Source organism: Schistocerca gregaria, chromosome 2 (genome assembly GCF_023897955.1).
Source record: "Schistocerca gregaria isolate iqSchGreg1 chromosome 2, iqSchGreg1.2, whole genome shotgun sequence".
NCBI lineage: Eukaryota > Metazoa > Arthropoda > Insecta > Orthoptera > Acrididae > Schistocerca > Schistocerca gregaria.
In genome coordinates, this window is record NC_064921.1 from 586215333 (window position 1) to 586228207 (window position 12875).

The following is a 12875-nucleotide window of genomic DNA, read 5'->3' on the forward strand; positions in this document are numbered from 1 at the left end:
ATAGATTATTTTCATTGCCTGAAACTGTTTCCTAAGTGGTTAAAATTTAGTCCATGACTGGTACAAAATCTTTTTCTCAAACAGTTTATGTCCACAGTTGCTACATTCTCAAAATTCCTGCACTCAATTTTTACTTGCAAGCTTGTGCTGCAAATTTCTGCATTAACACATTAACATGGTGGTAGGTGCAGATGTTGCAGACATTTTGGTGTGTTAGGTTTGCTCTTAACACAATAAAATGATTTGACTTCAAACTGTTTACTCCTGAGTATTTCGTCATCTTCAGTATTTCGGATGACACTGCCCCTGATGTGACAAAGCTAAATACCTTGTTGCTAGTGTCTTCTAATGATTGTGGAATCACGTCTGTGACTGTCACTCAGAATTGTCACTGTCCCTTTGCTTCCTCTTTTGTTTGTACTTTGTGCTGTGCTTTTCATTTGCTTCATTAATGCAAATGCATAGATTACATGATTCAGTTCTGATGCACTTGACTGCATATGTAGCTTTACTCTTTTGTTTACAATAATGATGCCAAAAGAACATACATGTAACAATGGTTCATATACTACACTAGCCAAACAATGGAAGTGGACTAGCCATTTGCTGTGACAGTTTGGCAAAGCTGAACAGTTCAGGTATGACAATAAACACTCTGATTGGAGGAGACCCCTCCAATGTGTGAAGTGTCAACCAATAAATAATTTTAACTAAACTGGAAAGATAAAGGTGTTCATCTGGCCAAATATTGAGAAGGATTTCAAGGCATAAATCTGCCAATGTAATGCTTGCCAGCACAACAACATAACTAACAGTTACCATGTTACAGCTGTGCTCAGAACATTCACCCCACTGAGTCAACAATTTGAACACATACGTATTGAGGTCAATGGACCTTTACCAATGTCAAAAAACACTTTAACTCTCTGGAAAATTCTTCACTGACATGTCAAACAATATTATTAAAGCATCAGCTGTATGTTAATCTATGCTCAGAGATATAAAAGCTCCACCTGGCTGTTTTAAAAGAACATTCCATTTGGCGACTATTAATTTTCTGTGACTTACAGTCCTGGAATCATCAAACACGATGCCATTTTAAAACCTCTTTAAGCATTGTAGAATGGTCTCTATATATTACTGGCATGCCATGACAGAACGTTATATGTTATTACCGATGGCATTTCCATCATTAAATACACTGACAGCCTGAAGCCAGCATCTGCACCAGCTGCAACATTCACCAGGTCTGCGTCGGCGATTAACATCAACATTTTATTTATATATGATTCCACGTGCACACCAGATGCACAACTTTCCACTGTCACACCCTTTATTACATTTAAGGGGACTTGGGAGGGAGTGGCAGAAGGATATGGACAGCAAATTGTCGGTTATATTATATGTGCAGTGTAGATTATTTGCTTACTGGTGCTGTCTTTGCACTCTGAATAATTATATATTACGTCGCTTGCAGCTTACAATCAGGTTATATAATTGACAATTGCATCTTGTATTGAATAAAATGTATTTTCACATGGCACATCTATCAGTATGTCCAGACATTGTCCGTCTTTGTCAGTCTGCTGCCATCAGTTAACTACAATTTTTTTAATCTACCTGTATGTTCTCTCTCTATATGTACATTTTTTCCTTTGCAAGTAAAGGTACATGAAATGGAATTATTGATTATGTTATGTAAAATTGTATAAAATATATTTCATGACAAAATATTAGTATGCATATACAGAAATTTTATATCTATTATTAAAATACACACACTATAATAGCATCAAGCCAGAATCTCAGTAAAACAGATCTGTTTGTATCAGTTAATTGAAAATCCATCAGTGAACAAACACTTTCACTGAAAAAAATCAACCTATTTTTACTTCAGCGACATAGCCTTGTCCACCAGAAAGAGGTAGCTGCTGCCTTCCCTTATTTACACAGGTCCTTCTCAGTGCATTTTGAGGGCTTCTGTTCTTGCAAGATCCCATATCAAGACATCTTTTAGCATGCATAGCTAATCTAATTTGTAAACTGTAATCACCTCCACTTGGACCAACCATAAAATCACAGTACACATCTGAGTGTCTGAGACAGCACTCCAGATAACCAGGATCTGTTGTAAACATGTTGCTTATATTTCTATAGCCTTCAACACCTGCTTGTTGGGCAAGAATACCCGTGACAAAAGTGTCATCTATCCAGAAGAATTTTTCCTTCTGAGCTGCAGAAAGCAGTTTATTTATCACTGGAGGTGTGGTTATGTACATCCATCCTGATAGAAACTGGGGATACATATTACCAGCAAATTCCTCATGGGTCACATACCATTTGTTAGCAGGTTCTCGAACTGGAACCATCCCCTTAAGTACATAACCCATAAGGAGATCCTTTCTCTGAGATTCAGAAATATATGAAATTATTTCAGAAAGTTTGTACATATTCACTACAATATCATCATCCATTTTGATAACAAATCGTGCTTGTGGACAGTGATGTACAGCCCACTGCAGTCCCATCACATGTTTGTATGTCAGGTTGCGATAAGCTTCAAGAAAGCTTCCTTGAAGAACATCTGCATACCTGCAAGAAAACAACAGATCATAGTGATGAAAAAATATAAAAAATGCTTCTGTATGCACAAAGTTAGATTATTATACTACAAGCACTCATGAAAGCAAGTGGGTGTGTAGCAGATTCGTGGATGTAATGTCTAATTCTTTTGGAACATGGTCTGTCAATACCAAATGGACAAAAGGGTTTCGTGTAATACAGTATTACTGAGGATGAAAAACGGTGCCACCACGACAACCCATTTCAACAGTTGTTGATTAAGGAATGGAAACAGTCAGGTCACAGACACATAAGAAGGCATGTCATCTTCAATGGTTAAAAACATCATGTTAATAGAGTTTGTCAATATATTTGGATTACTGCTGTTGGATTGTTCTGGAAACCTGTCTTAGAATTACACCCCAGGATAATGGCTGTATATATTTTTCCTAGTCAATAACTGCCACTCCAACTTTCGAGGGGGGCGGTCTCAAACAACCATTTTAAAACCTGATCTCTCCTTACGATATTATCACATTTCTGAACCAAGCTAGAAAACACAGCCAGATGGTAGGAGGTGATCAATATCAACAGTCAATCTCATTCTAATATTTACACCTTGCTGTCCTGTAATGATTGCTTCATTCACTTACATATTCATAAACAATTTTAACTTATGGTGTCATGGTTTTTTGCAAATAAAAGTACTCACAAGTGCAAGATATAAATCCTTTATTTTGTTCAGAACTGTAAATATAATTTTCTCAACATCATTTCATCAAGAATCAGGACTATTTGCATTTATTCTGTAGATGAATTCATCCCCTCAAAACCACAGGACCTGCATATGCATATGCATATGTAATGGTGTCCTTGCATGTGCCGGTTAGCTTTCATTTTTTACTTTTAAATATAAATAAATGACCACTTGTTTTAAATGATGACACAGAGTCAGTCATTGATAAGGCAGCTGATATACTTTAGTTCATTAGTAGGATACTGGGAAAATGTAGTCTTACAAAGGAGGTTCCTTACCAGACACTTGTGGAAGTCATCCTGGAATACTGCTCAATTGTGTGGGATCCATACCAAATATGTCAAATATTGAATACATAAAAGAAGAACAGCACAAATGGTGACAAGTTTTTCTGACCCATGGCAGTGTCACAGAAATGCTGATAAACCCAAAACTGGTACATGCTCGAAGATAGAAGCTTACTATGTTCTGAACCTCAACTTACAAAATTTGAAGAATCAGTTTATGAGGAATCCAGAAACAAACTACTGCTTCCTACATACCACTCGTGAAGAGACCACAAAGACAAGATTAGACCAGTTACCATTTGCACAGATACATTTATGCAGTTACAGAATGGGAAGAAATCCTAACATTTGGCACAACAAGAAAGACTCTCTGACGTGTGTTTCACAGTGCTTTAATGTAAAATTGAGTTTGCAGGAATATGTGTAAGTCATAATAGAAAACAATGGTCTCCCTTATAGTATAATCAAAGGAAATCGGTGTGTGAGCATCCACAGATGGGCAACAAGGGAGCAACATCATGAACTGAATCACTGGGAATGCATTAACTGATCCACCTATGACTCATAGGGATGTAAGTAAACAATTAAAATTTGATGCAAATGTAAATAAAGCATCATCACAAAATATCTATTTTTTGAAGCTACAAGACAATCTGTATGTCATAAATCTAAATCAAGGAGGCAATCTGTGTATTTCATGAAGATTTCTTTGATTTAATTCCTTTGTTCAATAGTGCTAAGCTCTGATGGTTAAGGAAGGGCTTACTGCCGAGTGAAAAATGTCATATATGTCCAGTTGTTACATATCTGGCACAAGGTTAGCTGGGAAAGAAGAATTATCAGCTGTATCACTGAGATTATGACTTGACTTTGGCATCTGTAACTATACTTGTGATAAATGCATTGATCCATAAACATCTAACAGGTGATGTACAGATATGTTGGCCTACCTGCCACACACAAATTAGACACAAGCCAAGATCCAAGGGGGAGGAGTCATGATTCCCCCTTCTTAAAAGAGTTCAGGAGTTCAGTTAATGAATTTATGTGTTTATATGTGTTAATTTAAAAAAAAATTGTCTAACTTTATATAAAAAAAATAAAATAAAGAATCACAAAAATTGCATAAAATTCTAGAAATTTCAAGCTATGTTTAACATACTATGATTTTCAGTTGCTTGTATGACACTCTGCCCGTGTGAATGGGTTCCTGTCCTGGTCGGTTGCTGACACTATTCCAGCTACAAAAAGGTATACACTCACACAAAGTTCATAACTGGTGTCACCAGCAAATCTGACACTGTCTGTGAGTCTACAGATAGAACCAGTAAACAACAGGAAATTGAGTCAGTAAAGACAGAAAGGAAGAGACTCACAACTAAAGAAAAAAATAAACTATCTGACTTAGTGAACAAAGGCAGGAAGTAGTGACAGAAACCCCATTTCACTCATTTACATGCTCACATAGCCTTAGTCTGCAAACTTGTGTTCACAATCATACCCCTAAGTGAAATACTAACAACACTGATTGCACACTTTGATTTCATATTGTGTAAATTATTACATTATCGAATTAATAAAGGTTTTTTTGCTATTATAGTTCTTAAATCAATCACATGACACACATACTTCTCAACTTTTGGGCAAATCCTTTTCAAATGCTGTATTTCTCTAAATTGCATTTTTTGTGAGTTATGTTAAATTGCTGAATTAAGTACTCATACAAACAAATTACTAGGTTATTAAAATATTTTATGTATTTTATTGTAACTAAACAATGTATTATTATTATCCAGAATGAGATTTTCACTTTGCAGACGGAGGTGTACTATATGAAACTTCCTGGCAGATTACAACTGTGTGTCAAACTGAGACTTGAACTCCTTTTGTGCGCAAGTCCTCATGAATGAGCTATCAAAGCACAACTCACAGCTTTACTTCCACCAGTACATCGTCTCCTATTTTCCAGATCTCACACAAGCTCTCCTGCAAAACGTGCAAGACTAGCACTTCTGAAAGAAAAGAAATTGTGGAGGCACGGCTTAGTCACAACCTAAGGGATGTTTCCAGAATGAAATTTCCACTCTGCAGCAGAGTGTGTGTTGATGCGAAACTTCCTGGCAGATTAAAACTGCGTGCTGGACTGAGACTTGAACTCAGAGTATTTGCTATTCATGGGCACCAACCGAGTTTTCCAAGTGTGACTCATGACCTATCCTCACAGCTTTACTTCCATCAGCACCTCATCTCTTATGTTCACACATCACAGACGCTCTCCTGTGAAACTTAAAAGACTAGCACTCCTGGAAGAGAGAATATTGCACAGACATGGCTTAGTCAAAGCCTGGGGGATGTTTCCAGAGATAAATTTTCACTCTGTAGAGGTGTGTGCACTGATATGAAACTTCCTGGCAGATTAAAACTGTATGCCTGATCAAGACTCAAACCTGGGACCTTTATCTTTTGTGGCCAAGTCTCCACAATATCCTTCCTTCCCAGAGTGCTATTCTTGCAAGTTTCACAGGAGAACTTTTGTGACGTCACGAGTTTTGCTTGGCTACTCAGTCGGTGAACACTTTCTTGCAAAAGGCAAAGGTCGCGAGTTCGAGTCACAGTCCAGCACATAGTTTTGACCTATCATCAAGTTTGGCAGCAGATTCCTCGACTTATGCCATAGGGTGGTGGGGTTTCGGGTTTCGTTGGATAGGTCAGGAGTCCACTACACACAGCAGCCGGCTACACGGGTAGCAGGGGTTGTGTGGCATGGACTGGGCAGTTTTTTAGGTTAGATTGCCTTGGGCAAGTACAGGAAGGCAACAGCCTCAAAGGGTGTGGGGCAAAGTCAGGACATGCGGGGACCAAGCAGCAATCGGTATTGTAACTGTAAACTGTCGAAGCTGCATTGGTAAAGTACCAAAACTTCAAGCGCTGATAGAATGCACTGAAGCAGAAATCGTTATAGGTACGGAAAGCTGGCTGAAGCCGGAGATAAATTCTGCCAATATTTTTACAAAAGCACAGACAGTGTTTAGAAAGGATAGATTACATGCAGTTGATGGTGGCGAGTTTGTCACTGTTAGTAGTAATTTATCCTGTAGTGAAATAGAAGTGGATAGTTCCTGTTAATTAATATGGGTGGAGGTTATACTCAACAACTGAGCTAGGTTAATAATTGGCTCCTCTTACCGACCTCCTGACTTAGCAGCATTAGTCACAGAACAACTGAGAGAAAATCTGGAATACACTTCACATAAATTTCCTAGGCGTGTTACAGGCTTAGGTGGAGATTTCAATTTACCAGATATAGACTGAGACACTCAGATATTCAGGATGGGTGGTAGGGACAGAGCATCGAGTCACATTATACCTCAAGCAATTAGACAGAGAACCAACTCATGGAGATAACATCTTGGACCTAATGATAACAAGCAGACCCAAACTTTTTGACTCTGTAAGTACAGAACAGAGAATTAGTGATCATAAGGCCGTTGCAGCATCCCTGAATATGGAAGTAAATAGGAATATAAAAAAAGTGGATGAAGGTTTATCTGTTTAGCAAGAGTACCAGGAGCCAGATTTCAGACTACCTAACAGATCAAAATGAAAATTTCTGTTCCGACACTGACAATGATGTTTTATGGAAAAAGTTCTAGGCAATCATAAAATGTGTTTTAGACAGGTACATGCCAAGTAAATCTGTGAGGGACGGGAAAAACCCTCCGTGGTTCAACAACAAAGTTAGGAAATTACTGGGAGAGCAAAGAGAGCTTCACTGCAAATTGAAACACAGCCAAAACCTCTCAGACAAACAGAAGCTAAACGATGTCAAAGTTAGCGTAAGGAGGGTATGTGTGAAGCGTTCAGTGAATTCGAAAGTAAAATTCTATGTACCGACTTGACAGAAAATCCTAGGAAGTTCTGGTCTTACGTTAAATCAGTAAGTGGCTCGAAACAGCATATCCAGACACTCCGGGATGATGATGGCATTGAAACAGAGGATGACACGCGTAACACGTGTAAAGCTGAAATACTAAACACCTTTTTCCACAGATGTTTCACAGAGGAACACCGCACTGCAGTTCCTCCCCTAAATCCTTGCGCAAATGAAAAAATGGCTGACATCGAAAAAGGTGTCCAAGAAATAGAAAAGCAACTGAAATCACTCAACAGAGGAAAGTCCACTGGACCCGATGTGATGCCAATTCGATTCTAAACAGAGTATGCGAAAGAACTTGCCCCCCTTCTAACAGCCGTGTACCGCAAGTCTCTAGAGGAAGGGAAGGGTCCAAATGATTGGAAAAGAGCACAGGTTGTTCCAGTTTTCAAGAAGGGTCATCGAGCAGATGCGCAAAACTACAGGCCTATATCTCTGACATCGATCTGTTGTAGAATTTGAGAACATGTTTTTTGCTCGCGTATCATGTCATTTCTGGAAACCCAGAATCTACTCTGTAGGAATCAACATGGATTCCGCAAACAGTGATCATGTGAGACTCAACTCGCTTTATTTGTTTATGAGACCCAGAAAATATCAGACACAGGCTCCCAGGTAGATGCCATTTTCGTTGACTTCCGGAAGGCGTTCGATACAGTTCCGCACTGTCGCCTGATAAACAAAGTAAGAGCCTATGGAATATCAGACCAGCTGTGTGGCTGGATTGAAGAGTTTTTAGCACACAGAACACAGCATGTTGTTCTCAATGGAGACGTGTCTACAGACGTAAAAGTAGCCTCTGGCGTGTCACAGGGGAGTGTTTTGGGACCACTGCTTTTCACAATATATATAAATGACCTAGTAGATAGTGTCAGAAGTTCCATGCGGCTTTTCGCGAATGATGCTGTAGTATACAGAGGAGATGAATCATTAGAAAATTGCACCAAAATGCAGGAAGATCTGCAGTGGATAGGCACTTGGTTCAGGGAGTGGCAACTGACCCTTAACACAGACAAACGTAATGTATTGTGAATACGTATAAAGAAGGCTCCTTTATTGTATGATTATATGATAGCGGAACAAACACTGGTAGCAGTTACTTCTGTAAAATATCTGGGAGTATGCGTACAGAACAATTTGAAGTGGAATAATCATATAAAATTAATTGTTGGTAAGGCGAGTGCCATGTTGAGATTCATTGGGAGAGTCCTTAGAAAATGTAGTCCATCAACAAAGGAGGTGGCTTATAAATCACTCATTTGACCTATACTTGAGTATTGCTCATCAGTGTGAGATACATACCAGGTCGGGTTGACAGAGGAGATAGAGAGGATACAAAGAAGAGCACGTGTTTCGTCACAGGGTTATTTGGAAAGCGTGATAGCGTTACAGAGATGTTTAGAAAACTCAAGTGGCAGACTCTGCAAGAGAGGCGCTCTGCATCACGGTGTAGCTTCCTGTCCAGGTTGCGAGGGGTGCGTTTCTGGATGACGTATCGAATATATTGCTTCCCCCTACTTATACCCCTCGAGGAGATAATGAATGTAAAATTAGAGAGATTCAAGCGCGCACGGAGGTTTTCCAGCAGTTGTTCTTCCCACGAACCATATGCGATTGGAAGGAAAGGGAGGTAATGACAGTCGCACATAAAGTGCCCTCCGCCACACACTGTTGGGTGGCTTGCGGAGCATAAATGTAGATGTATATTATTATTATATTTAAACATTTTATTTTATTATTATTATTATTATTATTATTATTATTATAGTTATTATTATTATTATTATTATTATTATTATTATTATTATAGTTATCTTAAGCAGCTTAGCAAGTTATAAGTGGGTTTAACAGCAAGCTCCATTTAGTTGTAGATGGGGAGGGGTAGTCACTGTGACCCACTCCCAGAACCATACGCTGATCTGCATTATTCACATGCTGTGTTTCTATGTACTTTTTGTTTATGGTATGTTTTTGACCAGTATAGTGAATGAATGGCATAAATGATGTAACCTAGTTATCACTCTTTTTCTATGGCAGGGGTTCCCACACTTTTCCTCTGACAGATCACAAAGAATCCTGGCACTCTGATGGAACACTGTGTTTATTTTGAAGTTTAATAAAATAAATAAAATTTTGAAAAATTTAAAAGCTTGTCATATTCAGTGATTACTTGAAGTTTAATAACACAGAATCCATAATAATTTTTTTTTTTAAAAATAAGGAATTAATATTAGGAAAAACACCACGTTATTAGGAGTTCCTCATGGATCATCTATTCACTTACCATGGAATGCCAGTGTTCTGCAGAACACAGTTCGGGAAACTCTCATCTATGGTACTATATGTTATGGATAATCTCAGCAGCAATTGCTGCATTTAGGAACTTGCAGAGTGAAAAATTATATCTAATCCTTAAACAGCTCCTGTTATCTATTAAGATAAGGCCTCATTACATCACAGGTTGCCTGCAGTCCTGAAATATTTTGCATATCACAGAATATTGAAAATTTTTCTTGGTGGGGCAATATCTTGTGGCCTTACCAAAGCTTCTGACTGTATGAACCACAAAGTTCCACTTTGTATTAACAGTCTTCCTCTCACATGGACAATGTCTTGCCTCTATAAAAAAAAAAAAAAAAAAAAAAAAAAAAAAAAAAAAAAAAAAAGCAGACAGACCATCACACTGACAGACTGTATTACAGTGGTAAAACTAAATTCAGAATAAGGAAATGTAACATATGGGGTCCCAAAAGATTTATTACTGGGCTCTAGAGGAAAGCATGTTAGTGTTTAATGTTCTATTGATGATAAAACTCATCCGGGACAGAACACCAGCTCAAAGTACAAATATATGGGGAAGGAGACCAAACATGTCCATTTCACAGTAATCAGCCCACCATTTGCCTTAAGTTGTTTAAGGAAACCTCAGAAAGCTGAATCTGGATGTCTAGGTAGAGATTTGAATTACTGTCCTCTTAAATCCAAGTTGAGTGTGTTACCACTGCACCATCACACTTGGTATCCTGGATTTGCTTCTGTTCTTAAACAACATAACTTATATTCCAATGATTAAACAATGGTGCAAAGACTGTAGTTACTGATTTATAATGACACAAATATACTAATCAAAGGCTCGAACTCAGCCTTACCAGACACAGACCAAATGGCAGTTGAAGAAGTGTACAAGTAGTTCAAAAATGACTTGCTAGTACCAAATGCAGAGATTAACAGTCAACCCTAACAAAAACACTGTGAGTAAAATTCCTTGTATTTCAGCTGGATAACAAACTAAAATTAGGTATGTTAACCTAAAGACGGGGTTGTTGGCTTAGTTAGCATATTTTCACTCCATATTGTCTTACAGAACTCTCCTTCAAGGTAATTCACCTTAAAAAACAGAAGATTCATTCAGTACAAGCAAGAAGTGAGAATTTGTGTAATGCTGACGACAAATCCTACAGGGGCTTCTTTGATGATCAAGAAATTGTTATATTTAGTTCCTAGAATATAATAAAAACTAATGCAGCTGAACAGTGACTGGCATATCTGCAACACAAGATGTAAAAGAAATTAATGTAGTATGGTATTTTAGTTTAAAGCATTTGTTAAACTACTCTGTAAAACATTGCACCAACTACAATGTAACCCCACTGTGAATGTTGGTCCCAAACAAGGAATGAGTTAACTGACATTCATAAGCAGCTGGTAATCATCCTGACTATTGCCAAACAATTGGCAGATGCTGAGAATCAGTGTGCTGAATGAGCTCACAAGAGTCATGTACCTGTGGTACCACAAATACCTCAAGTACTATCCACTCCTGTGGATCCTGTCTCCTTTACAGGAAGTACAGGATCTGCCATTACTCTTCCACTTGAATGCAAGTCGTGTGTCAACGATAGATCTGGGTGACCCGTACAGGGTAGACAGGGACAGGCAAGGACCCATGTTGTAATACTGATCACCATAACCAACATGTTCATGGTGCTATCTTTCACTGAATCTGAGCCAATAGGACTCACTTCAGCTGTTTTGGGGAAACTTGATTTGTCCCATGTCAAGAAGAGGCAAACACAAAAGGGAAGGTGTTTATTAATCATTGGTAGTTCAAACAAATGGCGAATAATGGTATCTATTAGTGAAATGACAGCAAGGGCAGGAACAAACACAAGGTGTTCTCACTGTGTATGCCCGGGGGCCTCATTAAACACATTGAAGAGGCTATTCTGACAGCAACTGAGGGAACAGGGTGCAACCACCTACAGATTATGGTGCACATTGGAACAAATGATGCCCATTATCTGGGTCCTGAGGTCATTCTTGGATCATTCCAGTGACTGTCAGAGAAGGTTGAGAAAGCCAGCCTTGCACACGGAGCTTCAATGAAGCTCACAACCTGTGGCTTTGTCACCAGAACTGATCATGGCCTCCTGGTTCTGAGTTGAGTGGAGGGGCTGAACCACAGAATTTGAGAGTTCTGTGACAAGCTTGGTTGTAACTTCCTGAATAGTGCCATAGGGTTAAGAACTGTAGGGTCCCCAAAAATAGGTTAGATGTGCAGTAAACATCAGATACTGCTATTTAGGTAGCTGAGTGTGTGAGAAGTGCACACAGAGCTTTTTACATTAGGCAACTCTCCACCCAGTCCATAATAATAATAATGTCGTATGATGAGGGCCTCCCATTGGGTAGACCGTTCGCCTGGTGCAAGTTTTTCGATTTGACGCCACTGCGGCGACTTGCGCGTCAATGGGGATGAAATCATGATGATTAGGGCAACACAACACCAAGTCCCTGAGCGGAGAAAATCTCTGACCCAACCGGGAATCGAACCCGGGCCCATTGGATTGACATTCTGTCGCACTGACCACTCAGCTATCGGGGGCGGACACCCAGTCCATATGATGACAGCCGTAGGAGACCCAGAAGTATAAGGTCCAAAACAATGTCCCACACAAGTGAGAGTATTAAAATCACTGCCAAAGCATTCACAACAAAGTGACAGAGTTTAAAGTACTCCTGAAAAGCAGTGAATCTCACATAATACTGAAATGCTGGTTGAAACCTGAAATTGATAGGAGTGAGATTTTTGGGGGAAATTTAAGTTTTTATTGAAAGGATAGGCCACTGAGAACTAGAAGTGGTGTATTTGCCACAGTAGACAAGAAACTCATATCCTTCGAGATAGAAATTAAAGCTGCATGCAAGGTTGATTGGGCAAGACGTGGTAATGGATCCTTCTATCGCAATCCAGACTCACCTCTTGATGTAACCAAAAATGTTACAGAACCCCATACTATAATCATTGGTGGAGACTTTAACCATCCAACAATCA

The 12875-nt window shown here is 38.9% G+C and overlaps 1 protein-coding gene across 1 annotated transcript in view; it reads right to left on the reverse strand.

The window, feature by feature from the left end:
* Positions 1–1511: 1511 nt before the first annotated feature.
* LOC126335883 (beta-1,3-galactosyltransferase 5-like) overlaps positions 1512–12875 on the reverse strand; it is a 168295-nt gene continuing 156931 nt past the window's right edge. The window contains exon 3 of the mRNA XM_049999354.1: positions 1512–2592. Within this exon, the coding sequence (XP_049855311.1) occupies positions 1878–2592 (715 nt within the window). The 3' untranslated portion in view covers positions 1512–1877. The remainder of the gene's footprint in view (positions 2593–12875) is intronic.